The sequence below is a fragment of the Catharus ustulatus genome, chromosome 17 (genome assembly GCF_009819885.2).
Source record: "Catharus ustulatus isolate bCatUst1 chromosome 17, bCatUst1.pri.v2, whole genome shotgun sequence".
In the NCBI taxonomy this organism is placed as follows: Eukaryota; Metazoa; Chordata; class Aves; order Passeriformes; family Turdidae; genus Catharus; species Catharus ustulatus.
Genome location: NC_046237.1, coordinates 2,590,361 through 2,610,950, shown reverse-complemented (window position 1 = coordinate 2,610,950; position 20,590 = coordinate 2,590,361). Strand labels below are relative to the sequence as shown.

General features: G+C 47.6%; 1 protein-coding gene across 1 annotated transcript; it reads right to left on the bottom strand.

The window, feature by feature from the left end:
- Positions 1–1,668: 1,668 nt before the first annotated feature.
- On the bottom strand, positions 1,669–19,098 carry CASS4 (Cas scaffold protein family member 4). The gene is made up of 7 exons (XM_033074636.1): positions 18,982–19,098; positions 10,793–11,224; positions 7,458–7,562; positions 5,828–5,974; positions 3,987–5,324; positions 3,150–3,209; positions 1,669–2,531 (listed from the first exon to the last, which is right to left on the bottom strand). Exons 1-7 carry the CDS (start codon positions 18,991–18,993, stop codon positions 2,118–2,120), a joined length of 2,508 nt encoding a protein of 835 aa, XP_032930527.1. The 5' UTR covers positions 18,994–19,098; the 3' UTR covers positions 1,669–2,117.
- Positions 19,099–20,590: the final 1,492 nt, after the last annotated feature.

Here is a 20,590-nt window from a genome sequence, read left to right as displayed (position 1 = left end):
GGCGCTGAGGAGGCGCGTCCCGCCCTCAGCGATGTCACGGGTGGTGCAGGAGCGAGTTTAATCCACACGGGTTCCCGGCGGGAAGCGAGCGCTGCCCTTAGGGTGCGAACAGCGATGTCGCGATTATAGTGACACATGTCGGCGATAAATCACGCCGGGAACACGGGGTGACAAGGAGAACTCCAGCGAGAGGACGCCGAGAGGGGAGCGGGTCCCCATGGCTGCGCCCGCCGTCCCTTCTGAGGGCGGACATGGCCAGCCCTTGGCAAGCCGCAAAATAAATTCATTATGAGAACTGCAGTTAGCGTGGGTTTAGCTGGCTTTGTCGCATCCAGAAATTTTCACGTCCGGGAAATTGGGGGGATAAAGTTAAAAAGCTGCAGAGCCCGAGGCTCTGAGGCCGGGATGGGGCCCTGGAGCTTCCCCAGCGCTGGGAAAACATCACCGCCCTTCAGCTGTGGGGACATTGTCCGAACATTTAGGGACTGGAAGAATATTTTTTCTTTTTCCCCAGCTGCAGAAATGCTCTGAGAGCTGTGACAGAGGATGATATGCTCGCTGTAGATTTATCAGGAGTCTTCTCCTAAAGTTTTCCTCTGTGCTCATGTACCAGCCTGGTGCGTTTCCTATTGATTGGATTTTGTACCGTGTTGCATTTGTGAAAACAAAAAATTAGCTTTGCAGCTGTTGTTTTTTTGTTGGTTTTTTTTTTTTTTTTTAAACAAACAGACAACCCTGTAATTACAAATTTTGCATAAAGTCCTCAGGAAATGATCGATATTGGGATATCATAAGTTACAGAACATTGTACCGCTACATTTAAAGAGAGACTTTACACAAATAGAAAACACAATTAAAAAGGAAAATACATTTATCAGACATACATAGAGAACAAAAAATAAGAAATCAACAACTTTTGCTCCAATACACAACAAATATTCCCACCCAGTCACTGACATTTCCAGGCAGGATGAGAACACTGGAGAAAATGCAGATTAAATTCTACATCAGCTGCTATGGGGATGTTCACCTGCTAGCAGTGCACAGCACCCAGGGAATTCCTGTGGGAATTCTGAGTGTGGGATGTTCACCTGCACTAACACACAGGGAATTCCTGTGGGAATTCTGAGTGTGGGATGTTCACCTGCACTAATATCCAGGGAATTCCTGTGGGAATTCTGAGTGTGGGGTTGTTAACCCGTTAACAGTTCACCCAGGGAATTCCTGGTGGGAATTCTGAGTGTGGGATGTTCACCTACACTAACACCCAGGGAATTCCTGTGGGAATTCTGAGTGGGTTGTTCACCTGTTAACAGTTCACCCAGGGAATTCTTGGTGGGAATTCTGAGTGTGGGATGTTCACCTACACTAACATCCAGGAAATTCCTGTGGGAATTATGAGTGTGGGGATGTTCACCTGTTAACAGTGCACCCAGGGAATTCTTGTGAGAATTCTGAGTGTGGGATGTTCATCTGTGAACAGTTCACCCAGGGAATTCCTGTGGAAATTCTGAGTGTGGGATGTTCAGCTGCACTAACACCCAGGGAATTCTTGGTGGGAATTCTGAGTGTAGGATGTTCACCTGCATCAGAACCCAGGGAATTCCTGTGGGAATTCTGAGTGTGGGATATTCATCTACACCAATATCCAGGGAATTCCTGTGGGAATTCTGAGTGTGGGATGTTCAGCTGCACTAACATCCAGGGAATTCTTGGTGGGAATTCTGAGTGTGGGGTTGTTCACCTACACTAATACCCAGGGAATTCTTGGTGGGAATGCTGAGTGTGGGGTTGTTCACCTGTTAACAGTTCACCCAGGGAATTCCTGGTGGGAATTCTGAGTGTGGGATGTTCACCTACACTAACATCCAGGGAATTCCTGTGGGAATTCTGAGTGTGGGATGTTCACCTGCATCAGAACCCAGGGAATTCTTGGTGGAAATTCTGAGTGTGGGGTTGTTCACCTGTTAACAGTTCACCCATTAACAGTTCACCCAGGGAATTCCTGTGGGAATTCTGAGTGTGGGATCTTCACTTGCTACCAGTGCACCCAGAGAATTCCTGGTTGGAATTCTGAGTGTGAATTGGTGCCCAAAGGGGCGAGGCCTTGAGGAGCCTCAGTCCATCATGGCTCTGAACTGCTGGATGTACTTGGCCAGCTCCTCCGCCTGCTCCCGCAGCTCCCTGCTGGCCTCTGCGTTGGGATATTTGAGGGCTGCGCTTTTGGTGGCCAGGGCCAGGTTCTTGAGGAGGCTGCAGAAGCGGCTGCTGCTGTGCAGGATGTCGCTCCTGGCCTCCCTCTCCTGGGTTTCCTGGCACAGAGAATCCACCAGCTTCTGGCCCACCATGATGATGAGTTTGCTGTGGGAGATGAAGATTTCGGGGGGCTGCTGGTTGCCGAGGCTGGCGGTGAACACGCCGATGGCTTTGTGCAGGGCAGCGAAGCACAGCCTGCAGTGCTCTGGGAGGGGGATTTTCCTGGCAGGCTCCTGCCTGCTGGGGTTTTCAGTCTTTTTTGCACATGGCAAAACCTGGAGAAAGGGTTAAAATAAAAATAGATTCAGCCTGGTGCCACTCACTGGTTGTTTCTTTGGTCGCTCTGCCCTGAATTTTTGTGGTCTTCAAATCGCCCCACCCTGGAGCCTTTACTGTAATTTGTCTCTCCATAAAGTGTTGGAAATTCTCCTGATTGCCTTTTCCCCCCTAAATACAGTTTTAATAATTGAGAGCACATGAAATGCTGCAGCCAAACACCAATCCTTTACACAGCCTGGCCTTGAAGCTTCCAAACAGTACAAAAAATTGGTCTTTAATGGATTTAATCAGGGTTATGAATGATTCAAATGCACAAGAGTCAATTTTGTGCCAGTGCACAACAAGGCATTTTGAAATACTGATTCTCCCAGCCTTATCCCAAATGATGCTGAAAGGCAATAAAATAAACTGTATGACTTTAAACTGGAGTTGTTTGAGGAAAGTAAGTGTTCTTCACAGGTTTTCAGCAGTAATTCTGGGAAAATGATCTCTGAGAAGCAAATAGGTCTCTATGTATAGAGATTTGTGTCAATGCAAATTGCTCTGAGTTTTAGCAAGCACAGAAATCAGGGACTGAAAGCCCTCATAAATAATGTTTTCAAAGCCAGAAATACCTTTGGGTTTGACTCTGTACTCTTCTTTGCTACTTCTTTACCTGACATGACTTTCTGTGCCTGTTACAAATTAAAATGAAAGCAAAGTTGAAACAACTATATAAAGTATTTAAATATAAATGTGGTTTTCTCTTATTTCATGGGAAACAACTACTTGTTCTGTAGCTTTCATGTTACAAATAGAAATGGGAATTTATTAGAAGGAGCTGTAGTTTTTTCTTCTCCTAAAAATGCAGTACCTGACCCTGCAAGATCTGAGACTGAAACCAACATAAAAACCCCACATTTCAACAAAAGAAATTTTAATTACAATCAGCATTTCTTTGGGAAACTAAAGGAGATATTCTTAGTAGATATTTCAGTAATTCTAAGGAGATTATAGCAATCATCCAGAATTATTCTAACAACTAAATGTGATAATACACAGAGTTTAATTTCTATGCAAACAGGATTTCCATGACACTCAAGTTAGGAAGGAACATCTCTTGTCATGCCAAACACAATGTGGTGGCAGGAAGAGAACTGAAGGAAAAGGGAAGTAAGGAATTCTAACTCCAAAGAAATCCTGCTTCCTAAATGAATTTAAACTGGCAAGAATGATAAAAAATGTTTTATTTTCTCTATTGATTAAAATTACTGCTCATTGTACTGGTGCCACTGCCACAAAATCCTGGATTGAGGTAAAGTCTGGAAAATGGGATGTACTGCAAACTGAACGTGGCACTGGTGCAAAGGTAAAATAGTAATTAATAGTAATTAATAGTACTTACTATTAGTAATTAATAGTAATATCTGCAAAGGGTGCAGAATGCAGAGAGTGAAGCCTGTGTCACTGACCTGTAACTGGACATAATCACAGTCCTCAGTGGAGTTTTCTTCCGGTTTCTCCACAGGGACCTGGCTTTGGCTGGATTTCTCAGGAGTATTTCTCTGGAGTGACTCAATTTCTACTCTTCTTGGCATTGGGATTGGTTTTGCCATTTTGCATTCTGGGTTCACTTTTGGTTGCTTCTTTTCCTGCTCCTTGTCACTCTTCCTGAAGAGCAGCTTCCCGTTGGCGATGATGATGGACACAAACCTCTTGATATCGTCTGGAATTGTCCTGGCCACCATAACGAAGCGATCCAGGTCATCAGGGTTGTTCTGGGGCTTCCTGAGCACCAAAGCCTCCAGGGACCAGCTGCAGCTGTTGAGAGCTTCCCTCGTTTCTGTCAATATTTTGTAGGAGTTCACCAGGATTTCCAGCTGCTTTTTAATTCTGGCCTGCAGGTTGTTATCCGTGAGGTTGGAGGCGTTTCCCTTCAGGCCTTGAGCAAAGGCCAGGAACTCTCCCAGTGACACCTTGATGTGGTCCACTGCCCTGTGGATCTCCTCCAGGCTTTTCTCCAGGTGCTCCTGCAATCTCCACTTGCTGCTCACAAAGATCATTAAGCTGGCGATGGAGCTGGACACGCCGTGCTGCAGCTGGGTCAGGGTCTCGATGGCTGCTTCCAGCTCCAGTTTGATTTCTTGGACAGGCTCTGGTGATGGTGACAGCATACAAGACGACTCAGCAGAAGAGCTGGAGGATGAGGAGAGAGTGCTGCTTCTGCTGTCCACACTGGAGACACACAAAGTGTCATTTTCTGACCTGGCATCCACTGAGAGCTGTGGAGAAGCACTGCGTGCTTGTTCTCCAGAGCCATCACTGTTGTTTTCCATCTCCTTCTTGGAGTGCCCAGCACTGGGCAAACCTTTGGGAATATCATAAACATTCCCCTCAGAGATCTGATTGCCAGGCTGGGCAGGCAGGAGCCTGGGGGGCACCTCAGAGCTGCTGTTCTGTGGCAGGAGGAGCACCTCCCGTGAGGAGGGAACGTCGTAAAGGAGCATTTCTGGAAGCGCCAATTTCCGCTGCGTCGGCGGGATGTCGTACAACTGTGCGTTCCCAACCCTGGCTTCAGTGCCTGTGGCTGCAGCCTTGTACCTGGCTGGGGGAATGTCATACAGCACCTGCTTCTCCACACACTGGCCTGCAGGGTTTGGTTTGAATCCGGAGTTTTCAGGGGACACTGGAATGTCGTAAATCCATTCGGACTTCCGAGGGTTTGGCAAAGTGTTGTAATGGCCCCAGCACTTCTTCTGAGATTTATTTTCTGAGTCATCGAGTTCTCTTTTGGGAGGGACATCATATAACTGCAACAGAGCACAGGGAGTTCATAAACCATCATTTTAAACAAGAATGAGAAACAGAACTGAATTCTCAGAGCACATAAACTGTGCAGCTCCACTGATGTTGATGGAATGGCACCACAGAAAGGCTGCCTGTGGTTTTTATTTTCTAACGTGCACAAGCTGCATGTAAAGTAAAATATGTGGATCACAGGTGATTAGATCCTAGAGCAGAGTTCCCAGCCAGTGAAATCTGTAGACACTTGATTTTTTTCCCACTCACATGCACACCCTGACAAGCAATAAATCACCAACAGACACCACTGACTCTGCCCAAACTTCTCAATGAATTTAAATTTTGCTTCATACAGATAAATGTTTTACAGCTGACTCTAAGGTGGAAAAGGGAAATTCAGGACCATTTGCTGTGTAAGAAACAGTGGGGAAGAGATGGGAAACCTGTCCCTGCTCCAAGCCAGGCACCCCAGCAGTGACAGATTACTCTGTGCCCATCAAGCCTTACTTACATTGTGTGCTGGTGAGTCCTGGCTGCCAGCTCCTGCCTTTTCTGGCTTGGATGGGATGTTGTAAAGCTGCTTCTGCTCTGCCTGGAAGCTCTCAGTGGATCTGCCCAGCACGCAGCCCTTCCGTGTGCTGGGGGGAGTGGCACCACTCTGCTCAAAGGGAAAATAAAAAGATTTATCTTGATCCTTTTTAGAGCCCACCGGGCCCTTGGGTGGGATCAAAGGCTTTGATACATGAGCAGGTTCGGGTCTGAGCAGGGATCAGCCTGTCACACAAAGGGGGTGATTCTGGAAATCTGTGGATAACAATGGACTGGGCAGTGGCAGGGTGTAAGAGCCTAAAATAAGGGATGCAGAACTCCACACGGGCTCTTTAAAATGCTGTTTATTGTGTCCAAACGATGCAGCAATTCACGGGTGGTGGGTGATCAGCCCAGCCCACAGCCTGACAGCCTCAGCTGTGGGTTTGCCTGAAAGCTTCTCTAGTTCTGGTTCCAATGCATGATACACTTTTCATTATAGATCATCTTAATGCATGACAACCAATCAATACCTTTACTATTACCTACAGCCTATCACAACTACTAACGTTACCATATTCATGTTACTATTTCCAATCACAAAAGGTTAGTGTCTTCCAGTTTAATTCAGTTTTCTTGCAGTGGAAAATTCTGAGATCTTTTCTCTACTTGCAACATGGAATTTTTGTCTGTGAAAATCCTTTTGCTTGGTAAAAACATCTTTTGTTTGAGGTGGATTTATCCTTTGCTCAGAGTCATAAAAGCCCCTTCCAACTCATTGCTCTTTGCCTTCTTAGTTACCCAGTGAGACTGGCTCAGCAATTCTTTTCCTCTATACCAAAACTTGCTATCATTTCTATTCCTTCTTCAGATTCTACATTCCAAGATCTTTCTGTTACACACACATATCTGTGAGACCTTGCTGTAAATCCTTGTCCTTCCCAACAGCAGGGAGCAGCAGGGTGTGGGGAGGTCCCTGCACTGCTCCAGTGCCACCCACACCTTTGTGTGGGAGGTGACAGCACAGCCTGGGGGTGGTGGCTGTCCCATCCCGGTGACCTGCACAGCCTCAGAGCTGGAGGAAATGTGACATTCACTGACCCCAGGGCAGTGGGACAGCACCAGGACAGGATTGTGTAACAGGACACGTCACAGTGACCGAATCCAGGATGTGATTTTTCCAGGAGGAGAGTGGTGGGAGTGACAATTTCTTGCTGAATATGTGAGAATTCTTTTAACATCCCCAAATCACCCTGACTAAATGACACCACCACATTTCCTCAGGGATTCTGAAGCAGAGAAGCTGACACTGGTACAGAAAATTCAGTAGTGTCAGCTTCTCAGAATCCACAGGGAAATCCTTTATTGATAAAATATGGAATAAAATACTGATACTGAAAAAATTGAAATGTTTATTAGAAACACACCAGATTTAAGACACATCACTCAAAATTTCTAAGAAACTCAGGAGAACTGAGGTTTTGAGCTAAAAATAAATTATTTTCTTCACAATTTCACAAAAAGCAAACAAGGTGGCAGTAGAAGTGACCTGCAGGTCAACTCTGAGGTGCTTCAGGGTGCCAGCTCCAGGGAGGGGGCAGGGCAGGACTCACCTGTGGGAGCAGGGACCCACGGTGCTGCATGGAGGGGACATCGTACACCTCCCCCCTGATGTTTGGGGCTGAAGCTCGGCTGGCTCTTGGGAGGGTAAATAGGTGCTTGGAGAGGAGAAAAAATAATAATAAAGATAAAATTGCAATGGCAGGAAGCTCAGGGCAGCTTTGAAAAGTCATTCAGCTGAATAATTCACTGTTGGAGTAATCACTCTAAAGTGGTAAAAACTTTCAGTTCTTCACTGGAGGGGAGACACAGGAACTGACCTTCCAAGCAGTAGGATATTTAATCCCAAATAATTCTCCTTTGCATTTCTGGTACATTTTAGATAAGATCTGAACTGGCACATACAGATCAAAGACAATCTGCCTTACTAACCACAAAAGATTTGGAGAAAATCCAGCTGCAGTTATCACTTAACCCTTTTATCTGCCCAAAAGCAGAACCACGTAAAAAAGGAAGTGTGGAAATTTCGACTTCTCCAAGCCCACAGTCATTGGGTCAAACCAATTTAATGTAAGAGCAGCAGAAAAGTGTGGGCTGAGCATTATTCTCTAGTTATGAAAGACTGACTCATTTGGAAGGAGTAAAGCTTGATGTCCTGTCCAGCTCCATGAACAGGGAAGTCCAGTATGGGAATTGTGTCTTTGCAGTCAGCCGTGACCTGAGCTGTGGGACAATTAACGTCACAAAACATGAATGCTGGCTCAGGACTTGTATTTTTTAAAATCAACCACCAAAACATGGAATTTTGTTCATCCAGCCTGCTTTTAGCCTGGTTGCCTTCAGCTAATTGATAAATGGGCCATTGCAAACCACTGACCTCCAGAAACAGTGCTGGGGTGAGATATTGCAGTCAGTGGTTTTAGACTGGAGGGAGTGATTTCCACTGTGTGAGTCTTGCAGCAACTAAACGTAGGGGAAATGTGGTAGAGGAAGAAGAGTGCAGCTCCTCTCTGCCTGGTTCAGCTCTCATGACAACAGAGAATGAGGAGTGAAGACAAATCCCCATAGTGCTCTGTGGCGGAGAATGACAGAATCACAAAATTGTTTGGTTTGGGAAGGGTCTTAAAGACCATCTGTTCCACCCCCTGCAAAGGGCAGGGACACCTTCCACTATCCCAGGCTCCTCCAAACCCCTCCAGTCTGGCCTGGAACTCTTCCAGGGATGGGGAATCCTGGATGTGAGCATCTTCCTTGCAAACAGAGGTACAGCTTCCCTGAGTGAAAGGGTTAAAGAGAAGAGGTGTCAGGAAAGCCATCCTTAGCCCAGGCCTGCTTCCAGATGGACAAATCTGAGAATCCAGCAGAAAGGAAACTCACTGGATATCACATCTTTGTTCTTGTTGAGGTCCTGTCAGTGGCAGTGGAACCAGAAGGTGCCCTGTGTGTGAGGCAGAAGCAATGAGGTTTTTCTGGGGGGTGAAAACACCCAGGCTCTGAGGGATTTCTTTTTGTTTCATTGCTTTCAGTCAGCTCTCTCCAAGAGTCACAGTGGCTTTTCCCAGCTGCTCAGAGGACAGCTGAGCATGCCAGGAGCTTTGCCAGCTGTGCCCCAGGATCTCTGGGGATGGTCTGGATCGTTCTGTGCTCCCTGAGCTCCCCTGCCTTGGGGACAGCTTGTGACCACCAGAGTGCAGCTGGTGTGGGGACAGCTGGGACGCTGTGCCACACACAGCCCCTCTCTCAACTTCTGGGTAATCATCAGAGGCTGGGACATTGATTTCTCATTCTTCATTCTTTTTCATTCTTAGACTAGAAATGAAATGAGACAGGGAGAGCCAAGGAGCTCTTCTGCCAGACCATTCATCCACATAATGAATAGATGACATTTTCCACCTGATTTGCTGGCACAACATGGGAAATTGATGCCAATCTCTGATTCAGTTTGCAAATGGCTCCTTTAGGGTCAGGAATGTGGAGAAATCAGATCAGAGCAAGTGCAGGAGTCTCTTGTAGCTGTACTCAGTTTGAGTTTGAATTATGGTTGTGCACTGCAGCTGCAGAGCTGAAAATGAGGTTTTGATCACCAGGGATGCCCTGAGTTTGTTGTTTTCCAGCACCCACCTGCCACCCAGCAGGAAGCAGCAATGAGGTTTCCATGACTGGCCTTCCACACAGCAGGAGGAAAGGTGGCTGAATGGGCCCCATAAATCAAATGATCATTAAATCAGCTAAACCATTATATAGCCGAATTTTCTTCCTTTTCCAATTAGAATTTCTAATGTGATTTCCATACACAGAATAAAGAGCCACCCAGGGCTGGAGAGCTCACAGAACTGAACAAAACCTTGTGCATGAACTCTGTCCCCACCTGCTCTATTTCCCTTTCATTATGAAACATTCCCCACTCAATTTTTTCCTGAAGAAAGCAGCAGGTTTTGATCTCAAAAACCAGCGACATGTAATCAAATTGCACATCCATGTATGTGTTTAGTTTGAATGTCAGACACGAGGAGCTGGGAGAAGGAAGAGCCAGGCAGAGAGCTGTAATGAAACCTGGAAAACCAGTTTGTTCTCCTCCATAACTGGGGGAACTGGTGGCAGCTCTCCTCCCGTACACCTTGGTCAATGTCTCAGCAGCAGCAAAAACAGGCTGGGAGAGAAACTGGGAGAGAAACAACAAAACTTTGTGTCCTTCTGCATGTCTGGCTGCTTTGTGACAGCACAAGAGAGAGGCAGCAGCACTCTGAGCTGCTGGAGACAGTGAAAACCAGACCAAACCCAGCAGTCACACACCACAGGGTGGTTTTTAAAAACTGATGGATCATGTTCCTGTGCAGATGGATGCAAAGACCCCACGTGTGCCGAGGGGACTCTGGATGGCTGCGTGCTGTGGCCCATCAGGGGAGAAAGTTATTTTAGCTTTGTAAATCATTTATAGATTCTCCCAGACTAATGGTATATTCTTTACTTCCTGTGCTATTTCACAGCTGGTTTAAACTGTCAGAAAGGTGAGGGAGCACAGAATATCAACTCTCATCTGCTGCCCAGAGCAGCATTTCTCACACAATACTATAAATTGATGGGAGTTTCCTAAACACCATCATTCTTCTGCTGCGAACTCCACTGAAAATCTCAGGCTTATTCCTGAGATTATTTCCTCACTCCCAGCAGTTGTTTTAACATTCCAGACTGATATTTTACATACCAACTACTGTTTCCATTAAACCTTCAGGGCTTTGTGCAGAACATCCACAACAAGCAGAGATTTACCAAAACCCTCTCGGTATAAAAGCTTGAACCGTGAAACCAAACACAAAACCAGTACAAAACCCATCCATCAACTCGACAATGATCTCAGATTGTTCCAACCTGTTGTTTCAGAGCTCACCTGGTGCGTGGAGCGCTTGGTCCTCTCGCTGAGCAGCTGCGCCGCCAGGGCCGGCACCTGGTACAGGGCCTGGGCAGGGGCGGCCGGCGGCGTCACCCAGCCCTCCATCTTCTCGTAGGTGGCCGACAGCACCGCGGGCTTGGGCACGGAGGGCACGGAGAGCACGGAGGGCACGGAGGGCACGGAGGGCACCTGGTAGATGCCGTGTGGCTCTGGCGGCTCCGGGGGCTGGTGGCCGCGGGCCGGCGCGGGCGGCAGCAGCTGCAGGCGGTTGGCGGGGGCCAGGCCGTGGCGGCCGTGCAGGGAGCATCGCCACCAGCCCTGGCTGCCCGGCACGTGCTGCTCCAGCACCGTCAGGATGTCGCCCCTGCGGAACGCCAGCTCGTCCGAGCACTCGGCCTTGTTGTCGTAGAGCGCCTTGGCCAGGCTGTGCTGGGGATATATCGCCATTGTCACATCAGTGTCACACCCACACAGCTCCTCACACCCTACCCTGGTGTTTGCACTCTCCAGCACCTCAGGATGTCCCCCTCTGTGCAACACCAGTTCATCTGAGCACTCGGCCTTGTTGTAGAGGGCCTTGGCCAGGCTGTGCTGGGGACACAGCGCCATTGTCACATCAGTGTCACACCCACATGGTTCCTAGCACTCCAGCTTGGTATTTGCACCCTCCAGCACTGTCGGGATGTCCCCCTGTGCAATGTCAGCTTGTCCAAGCACTCGGCCTTGTTGTCGTAGAGCGCCTTGGCCAGGCTGTGCTGGAGACACAGCGCCATTGTCACCTCAGTGTCACACCTACATGGCTCCTAGCACCCCACCTTGATGTTTCCACCCTCCAGCAGTGTCAGGATGTCCCCCTGTGCAATGCCAGTTCATCTGAGCGCTCGGCCTTGTTGTTGTAGAGCTTGGCCAGGCTGTGCTGGGGACATATCACCATTGTCACATCAATGTCACCCCACACAGCTCCTCACACCCCAGCTTGGTGTTTGCGCCCTCCAACACCCTCAGGATGTCCCCCTGTGCAACGCCAGCTCATCCTGATAGCATAGGGTTGAAAATGTTTCTAAAATCTTCGGAATTATATACAGCAGATTCAGGGATGCAAAGAAAGGTTGGGTTGGTAGGGCTGGGAAAGGGAACCAGGCCTGGGATGAATGTTGAGCTTTGTCTTTATTGGATCATGTGAAACTGCACCTGTGTGATCATCATGTGATAAATAATATGATTGGTAAATGTAATAATTGTTTGTTAAATGGAATATATTATTGTTTAATCATAATAAGAATCATGAGAAGTGATGTAATGGTAACAAGAATCACGAGAAAGGGGATTTTGGGGACCTGATGGAAATCACAAGAATCCATGCTTGGATAAGATCAATGTGTACAACAGAACAATATGGGTTTAGTAATTATTATATAATTGCATAACAAAAGGGTATAAAAACCTGTCCCTCTGGAATCCATGTGCAGTCAGATTTGGGTTTGTGCCCTGATCCCAGAGCTCTGCAATAAAAGCCCCTGCACATCCTCAGCCTGTGATTGTGTATTTTTATGCTCACAGTCCGAGCACTCAGCCTTGTTGTCTGGCCAGGCTGTGCTGGGGACACAGCGCCATTGTCACATCAGTGTCACACCCACACCATGGCTCCTCACACCCCACCTTGGTGTTTCCACCTTTCCTCCTCAATCTCGGTTTAACTCACCCACCCCCTTTCACACTGAGCTGTGGGAGACTCAGCTTGGCCAGAGAGGGTTAATGAATAATTTCTGAAAAGTATTTTATCAAGGCTGTTGGCCTGGAGGCTGAGGAGAGAAGAAGGAGATCAGCAGAAGAAAACCTGTGCTGGGAAAAGTGTTTTTAGAAAAGTCTTGGAGGAAAACAGAGGTGTAGATGGGTTTTACACCAATGAATGTTGTGTTGATCTGTTGTAGCCAATGAATAAATTGGAAACTTTGTGGAGTGTATAAAAGACAGCTGGCTGCTGTAATAAATGCAGTATTAGCCTTCTGAAGTGTAGTGTGCCTTTTTGTGTGTCACACCCACCCCTAGAGCGACATTGAACAACCTCTGGGGCACTGGTTTCAGAGTCAAGCTGGGGCATTTTGTGTCTGTTCAGTGCAATAAAGAAATAGATGATAATGAGGTTATTGTGATCTATTTCTGCATCGCCTTTTCCCGCTCGAGGCTCTTGAAGAGCGCTGCTAATCTTCATTGTTTAGATTTATTGTATTAGACTGACATACATTGGACTTGTAAGCTAAAACACAAGAAGTCCCACCTCAAAATGAGGCAGAACCTCTTTCCATGAGGGTGGCAGAGCCTGGAACAGCTGCCCAGGGAGGGTGACACCCCATTCCTGTGTCACCTGCTCCAGGTGACCCTGCCTGGGCAGCAGGGCTGATCTCCAGAGCTCCTTTTCAACCCTCATGATTCTGTGATCCCTGTATGAAAAATAGGTGCTTTTCCCATTGCCATTCTGTGAATTCTTCATCTCATATTTACTCATTACAAGATCACAGAATCCTGGAATGCTTTGGGTGGGAAGGGACCTTGAATCTCATCTCATCCCAGCCCTGCCATGATTCCACTGCTCCAAGCCCTGTCCAGCCTGGCCTTGGACACTTCCAGGGATCCAGGGGCAGCCAGAGCCAGCAGGTAGCTCTGGTCACCCCAGGCATTTGTGCAAAGGGTAGAGAAAGCTGTGGATGTTATTTTTAGTTTTTTTAGGGTTTTTTTCTCAGCTTTAAAATGGGACCGCCTGCTTCCCAGCCAGCAGGACACTGGCTGTGTGTCAGCATGAAATCCTTATCAGAAAGTGCAAGAAATGTCCAGAGAGATAGCACCCAGCTAGGAAACGTGATGCCCTGTGTGTTTGTGCAGAGCATTTGGTGTGAGGGAGCAGCTGGGCTGGAGCTGCAGCAGCAGAGCCCCGGTTTGGCAGCGCAGCTGCGGCAGGACCCGCCGTGGGCTGCAGGCGTTTGGGGTGCCCTGGACAATGAACAATGGCTCTTCTGTGGCACCAGGGCAGCTGCTGGGCTGGGCAGCACCCCCTGTGGCCTCCTGGACAGCCTGGCTTCTGCTTTGGACGTGGGAGTCCACTTTGGATTGGGACAATGCCAAATGTGGGAGTCAGACCCCAGGAATCCCCTGCTGGGGTGGGGCTGGGCTCTGCCCCCAAAGCAGAGGGAGAACAGCCAGCCTTCCCTGTTCCTCACCAGCACTGCTCCATCCTGAGATCCCTGTTCCCCATCAGCACTGCTCCATCCTGAGATCCCTGTTCCTCACCAGCACTGCTCCATCCTGAGATCCCTGTTCCTCACCAGCACTGCTCCATCCTGAGATCCCTGTTCCTCACCAGCACTGCTCCATCCTGAGATCCCTGTTCCTCACCAGCACTGCTCCATCCTGAGATCCCTGTTCCTCATCAGCACTGCTCCATCCTGAGATCCCTGTTCCTCACCAGCACTGCTCCATCCTGAGAGGCTGCACGGGATGGATGCTGCACAGACACACCTGTGAAGGACAGACCCTCTCCTCCAGCCCCGAGGAGGGTGGGCAGGGGAAAACTCTCCCCTTTTTCCAACATGAGGAGCCTTAGCCAGGCCCAGGCAGGAAAGCTGGGCTCAGGATCAGGAAAGCTGGGCTCAGGATCAGGAAAGCTGGACTCAGGATCAGGGAGGTTGGACTCAGGATCAGGAAAACTGGGCTCAGGATCTGAGCCTGGCCAGGACACACACACATCAAGGCTGCCCTTCCTATTGCACCCACACAGCTCAGAGGAAAGTTTGGCTCACACTGTGGTTTTAAAAAGCATCTAAATATTGACATTTCCCCTTTCCTGTGGAAACAGAACACTGAAGATGCTGCTGAGCCTAAGTTTATGACCAGAGACACAAACCCTTCCGTCAGAGGGGTCCCTGCTGGAGGCACACATTCCTTTGGTTTGGCCAATCAAGATGGGCAAACACCCCAGGGCCAGAGGCCAGGCTGAGGCAGGACACAGGGGCTCAGGCTTTGCATTTCTGGAGCTCACATGGGGCATGTGGGCTCACATCTGTAATCAACACAAACCCAGGAACCTCTAGAACCATCCCAAACCAAGCCAAGCAGGAGATAGATTAATTAATCAGTTAAATCATAGGGCACTCTGGGCTACCTGACCTGTTCAGGGATCATCTCATATCCCATCCAGAGAGCTGGAATGGAAAAATGAAGACTTTGACTGGAGAAGTGATGGAGACAAGCCCTGGCTAAACATGACTGAACTGAGACATTGTCAGACCTTGGACAGCAGGGTCAGTGGAGCTCTTAAAAAGAAAAGATTAAAAAAGAAAAAAAAAATAAACCAAAAAAACAAACCCCAAAGCTTTTCCAGCTAAGGCAGGGCTTAATTAAATTCAAAGTTTCAGGACAAACACTGGATACTGTGGAGTTGGAGAGCACATCATTGCTGTCCATCCTCAGTAATTTGGGATTTCAGGATTTGAGTATTTCAGGGTTTGAGTATTTCAGGGTTTGAGTATTTCAGGGTTTCAGGATTTCAGGATTTCAAGGTTTCAGGGTTTCAGGGTTTCAGCAAAGTGCACAGCACCACAGAAGCTGCAGGAGGTGAGTGCTTGCCCCCACGTCTGTGTGCAGGGCTGTGGGATGGGGTTATCTGCAGTGCAGGCTCTGCACATCCCAGCCCTGCCTGCTCTCCCAGCTCCCCAGGACATGTGTGAGGCATCACTGTGGCAGCCCCTGGATCCCTGACCTGCCCCTGACTGTAAACAAGCGCTGCATTCCCAGGATCCAGAGCCCTTTGGGATGCTCAGAGGAGGGGGGGTATGAAGCTGCATCTTCCCTGTCAGCCAGCAGAGCTCTGCCTGTCCTGTTTTGTGTGTGGTGTCCTCAAATAACCAACGTGTAAAAAGCAGCCCAGGTGAGGTCCAAGTGATTTCCCATCTCTGCTCGCTGCTTCATCCCAGCCTTGTAAAACCTCTCCTGAGACAAAGAACATCCTGAAAGCCCCACAAAAAGCACCTTGAGAGGCAGTGCTGGGGCTCTGCTCTCACTGAGTGGGTTTAAACGAGCTGGTGACAGAGCACAGAGCTGGAAAGGAGGAAGAAGTGTCCCCTGCAGCTCCTCCCCAGGGCACTGGGACCCCCAGAGCCAGGGCAAAGCAAGGGGGTCACAATGAAGGGATTTGCAGTTCAGGGTCTCTGGCACAGCTTCACTTCAAGAGTTCTGCTGTAGCTGCGAGTGCATCTCCTTTATTGGAGTGAGGCTCAGATGTGGAGAGAGCAATCCCCTCCCAGATTGGACTTTTCACATTTAGTTTGCAGATCCTTGTCCAGCACTGGTCCCTCTGTAAAGCCTCGGCAGCCCTTGGGAGTCATAGGAGTGAAAGCTGCTGCCTCATGTTTATTAATGGGGAAATTGTAATTAGGAGCAGTGAAGCTGATCAGAGCACGGTTGTATAATGTAAAATTTTATACCCTCAGACTGACATCTGTGCTCTGTGTACACAATAGATATTTATGCTAAGGAAAGAACATCCCCCTGTTACTCAAATCTCCTGATGCCTCTCCTGTCCCAAGCCTGATCTTCAGTGTCTAGGACCATGTAACAGGAAAAAAAAAATCATTATAAAATATATACAAACATTGCTAGAAAAATCCAAGCGAACACAATGATGTACAGCACGTGATAATTTGAGCATCTTGCCCACAAGCCTCACAAAATAATTATTCTGTGCCCCCATCCCACTCAGTTTGTATTTGGAAATCTCAATTTGCTACCCTGTATTGTTTCATGTGAATGGGTACTGCACTATTTCACAGCATTTCAGATAAAAAAAGCTATTTTTTCATTTATTATCTTCAGTTTGCTTCTTAACAACCCCTGACATCATGTAAATCAAGAGACAGGTTAATCCTGGGAGTTTTTGTGGATCAAGAGAAATATTTCTCATGTTGCACATCCATCCATGTGCGAGCTCTTTTACTGCAGGAAAGTGGGACTTAAAATATTTGAGGGGGAAGAGACAGAGCAGAGGGCTGTGTTTGCTAAACAGCTCTGCTCATGCATCAGTGACACCTCTGACATGTTTACAGAGCAGCTTCCAGTTAATCTCTTCACCTCCCAGCAAAGCTGCAGAAATAAACATTCCCCACCATGCATTAGCTGGGAACAGGCTTCCCTCAGAGCTCCTTCCAGCCCCACACCACTGAGTCACTTCAGTTTTGCCCAGTTAAATGTGGAGAGTTCACATCAACATCCACAGGAAAAGAGCAGAATTTACCCTAAAAGATTTACCCTCATTCTCTACCTGCATGTGCAGCATTTCCTGTCACTTGCAGAATGTCATTCTGCTTTTTTTTTGTTGTTTTGTTTGTGTATTTTGGAAAAGCTCATCCAGAAGTTTTGTGTCAGCTTCAAGGAGGAATGAACATCAGGACTTGTTTTTATTGCTTTAATTGATTTTGTGGGGGTGGAAGCAGGTTTTGAATTCTAAATGGTCAAATCAGTTTTTGATCAAATACAGAACCACCACTTAAAAAATTCAAGCTTACAAATCCTGCAGCTTCACACAAGGCAGTGCTGCAGAGGTGGGAATTACTGGAGTCCTCTTAATTTTCCCCAAACTCTCTTTTCCCCACAGATAAAGTCATTCAAGTCCTAGCTGTGTTAAAATCACCAGAATTGGGACAAGTGCAGCCAGGATTTCACCCCACTCCCTCATTTTTATTTTTACACAAGTGCTCTCATGCCCAAGTTCAAGAGAAAATAAACTTCCACTTCTTGCTGCTCCAAACATTCCCTGTGTGAGTATTCCTGGGCTTTGGGTCCTCAAACCTTTTTTTCCCTCCCATATTCATAATTTTTTGATTTTTTTAAACCCTTTTAATTACACCTGAGTGCATTTATTTCTGAAAGTGGCTTTAGAGACACAGAAAATGCTGCTGAGCACAGAGCAGGGTCCTCACCCTCCTTGCTCTCCCAGCCTGTGGATGAGACAAAACATTCCCAGGGAATCCCAGCAGCAGCAGAAGGCACATTTTTCATTGAAAAATGAAAATTTTCAGCAATTCCTGCTGCTGGATGTGCCAGGGTGCTGTCCCTGCATGCTGTGCCCTTTTTCCAGGGTGTGGGTTTCTGACTCACAAAAATCAGCAGCAGCACTCCCAAAGCTGCTCCCTGGGGCTGCATTTACCCATTTACCCTTTCACCCTCTGCACAGTCCTGCAAAGGTCGTGTTTCTGAGCTAATGAATTAAATGCATTGAATAAATTGAGAAATGGATGGATTTCTGAATAAATACCACTGAAATTGTGATATTTCTCTGGGTTTTCCACCTGGCCTGAGCACTGGTGTGGATGCCCTGTCCAGGCAGCAGCTGCCCCTTCTCCTGGGCTGTCATTAGCCCAGGACACATGGTGACAGCCCAGGACACATGGTGACAGCCCTGCCCTGCCCTGCCCAGCTGCCAGGGATCAGCTGGGGCTGCTGAGCCACTCTGGGCACAGCACAAAGCCCAGCCTGGGGCTGGGGGCAGAGCTGGTGACACAACAGCAAAATGGGTTTGGTCCATCACTTATTCCCTCCCTACACCAGGAGAAAATTCCTAAAATTTATATATAATTATATATATATTCATAAAAATTATAATAAAGGAACATTTCCTAAAAATGAGCACTGTTCTGAGCTCCAGTTCTCCTTGCAGACTGCTCTGCAGGATGTGGCCAGTCCTCACCCTCAGAGCAAAGACTGAAATTACTTGGCATTTTCCTTATCACACAGTGACCCCAATTCTTGAGACATTTCCATTACCCATTTTCTAGGAATCAGTGCAAAAACATCATCTTTTTTGAGGTAATACACAGCTCAACTTTTAACCTCGTTTTTTTTTTTTCCCAAGAGAATGTGGAAGTGATCAGTCTGGGTCATTCATTATCATTAAAATAAACTTGTTATTACTCAATGTACACGGAACAAACCCTCACCCTCCTCTGTTCTGGGGACAGGATTCATTTGGATTACATTTTAAAATCTATTAAAATTTAAAATGCATGCTCTGTTAGTGATGTGCAAATCAGCTGCAGAGAGACCCTGCCAGATGCAGATTTCCCCCTCTACCCACTCCAAATGAAATCAGGAAACTCATTAAATGAACTGCAGCCGAAAGAAAAGAAGCCAGTACTTACATTGACCTTCATTGTGCTGCCTGTTTCCCTGTCAGTCCATCACTGAGGAGGGAGCAGAGGATGTCCCAGCCCTGCCAGTGGCTCAGGCAGCACTGGAGGAAAGGCTGGAGAGGCAAAGCTCAGCCCCTGGCACCTCCTGCTCGCTGGGAGCCCCAGGAAAGCAGCTCTGGGGATGGGGGGAGCTCATTACGTGGCAGAATTCTCTGCAGGGAGCCCCTGGGCTGCAGCTGGTGATGTGCAGGACACAGAGCCTGCCCTGCAGGGACTGCCTGCCCTGCTCTGAGCAGAAAACACACGAGGAGCTGGAAGGATTTTTGCAGCAGTTTTTATTCCTGGCTTGTTGTGCTTGGGGTTTTTTGTTTTGTTTGGGGGTTTTTTTGGTTTTTTTTTTTTTATTTTTTAACTTCAAAGTGGTGTGAGGCTTGATAGACTTTTCACCAGTCTGTGAAAAACTGAACAGAACCCCTTTGTGGTTATAAAACCCCTGCAAAACAACCTCCCCCTGCAGAGGCAGAAAACCCAAGGAGGAAAGCTGAACACGAGCTGCAGCGGAAGGGTTTTGTTTCTTGGACTGTTCTAAAAAATCCTTGAATATTATTAAGGTACAATGTTAATTTAAATTATTAATGGTTTTCATTTGCTTGGTAACAGCTGAGTCCACGTCATGCTGGTGCACAGGTTTTACCACTTTGGACTCAAGATATCTTGGGGTTTGCAAATTTTCTGCTTTTGCCTTTGTACACGCTGGCTTTTCTCTGGTAAAAGCCTTTTCCTTCCTCTTTCCACAGTAACTTCAAGATTAAATTAGACACTGGCTCTCAAAGCCACAATCCTGTATCTAGAACACACTTTAATATCTTAAATGGAAAATGCTGAACTGAAAAGCTTCATCAACAAAATTTACACCCCTGGGCTGGGAGCTGCTGTCCAGAGGAGAGAGAATTCCTGGCACAAAGCCGTTCCAATGCCTTTGTGGGTTTTCTCATCTTTCTATTTTTTTTTGTTATTATTTTTTTAATATCAGAAGCAGATACTTCATGTAGGTGATTAGGAGCCATTCATTTGCTACCCTGGAGTTTTTCAGGTGCTCCAGCATTTGAAATGGTGGAGAAATATCAGTTACAAACCCACATTTGTGGCCACAGAGCTGCTTTGAAATGCAGTGAAATGCTGCCATGAGTGAAGCCCAGAGGGAATTCCGCTGTGCAGGGACACCTCCCATGGTCCAGGGGCTCCCAGCCCTGTCCTTGGGCATTTCCAGGGATCAGGGGCAGCCACAGCTACTCTGGCAATTCTATTCCAGGGCATCACCACCCTCACAGGGAAGGAAATTTTCCTCAAATCCAATCTAAACCTTTTCTCTGGCAGTTTGAAGCAATTCCCTGTTTCCCATTCTGTGGAAATCCTCTCTGTCCATGTTCCCTGCAGCTCCTTCAGGCACTGGGAGCTCACCCTGAGCTCAGCCCAAAGCTTCTCCTGTCCAGTGAACCATCCCAGCCTTTCCTCCCAGCAGAGCTGCTCCATCCCTGGGATCATCCTGAGCCTGCCCTGATCTCCCCAGCAGCTCCAGCTCCTTGCAGCCCCCAGGGCTCTGCAGGTGAGCTCTCAC

What these genes read in the sequence shown, in the direction of transcription:
- CASS4 (XM_033074636.1), bottom strand. An exon ending in CCAAGCGCTCCACGCACCAG is followed by an intron (nt 7,563 to 10,792) that starts GTGAGCTCTGAA and finishes CTCCTCTCCAAG; the next exon opens with CACCTATTTACCCTCCCAAG. An exon ending in GTGATTATGTCCAGTTACAG is followed by an intron (nt 3,210 to 3,986) that starts GTCAGTGACACA and finishes AATTTGTAACAG; the next exon opens with GCACAGAAAGTCATGTCAGG.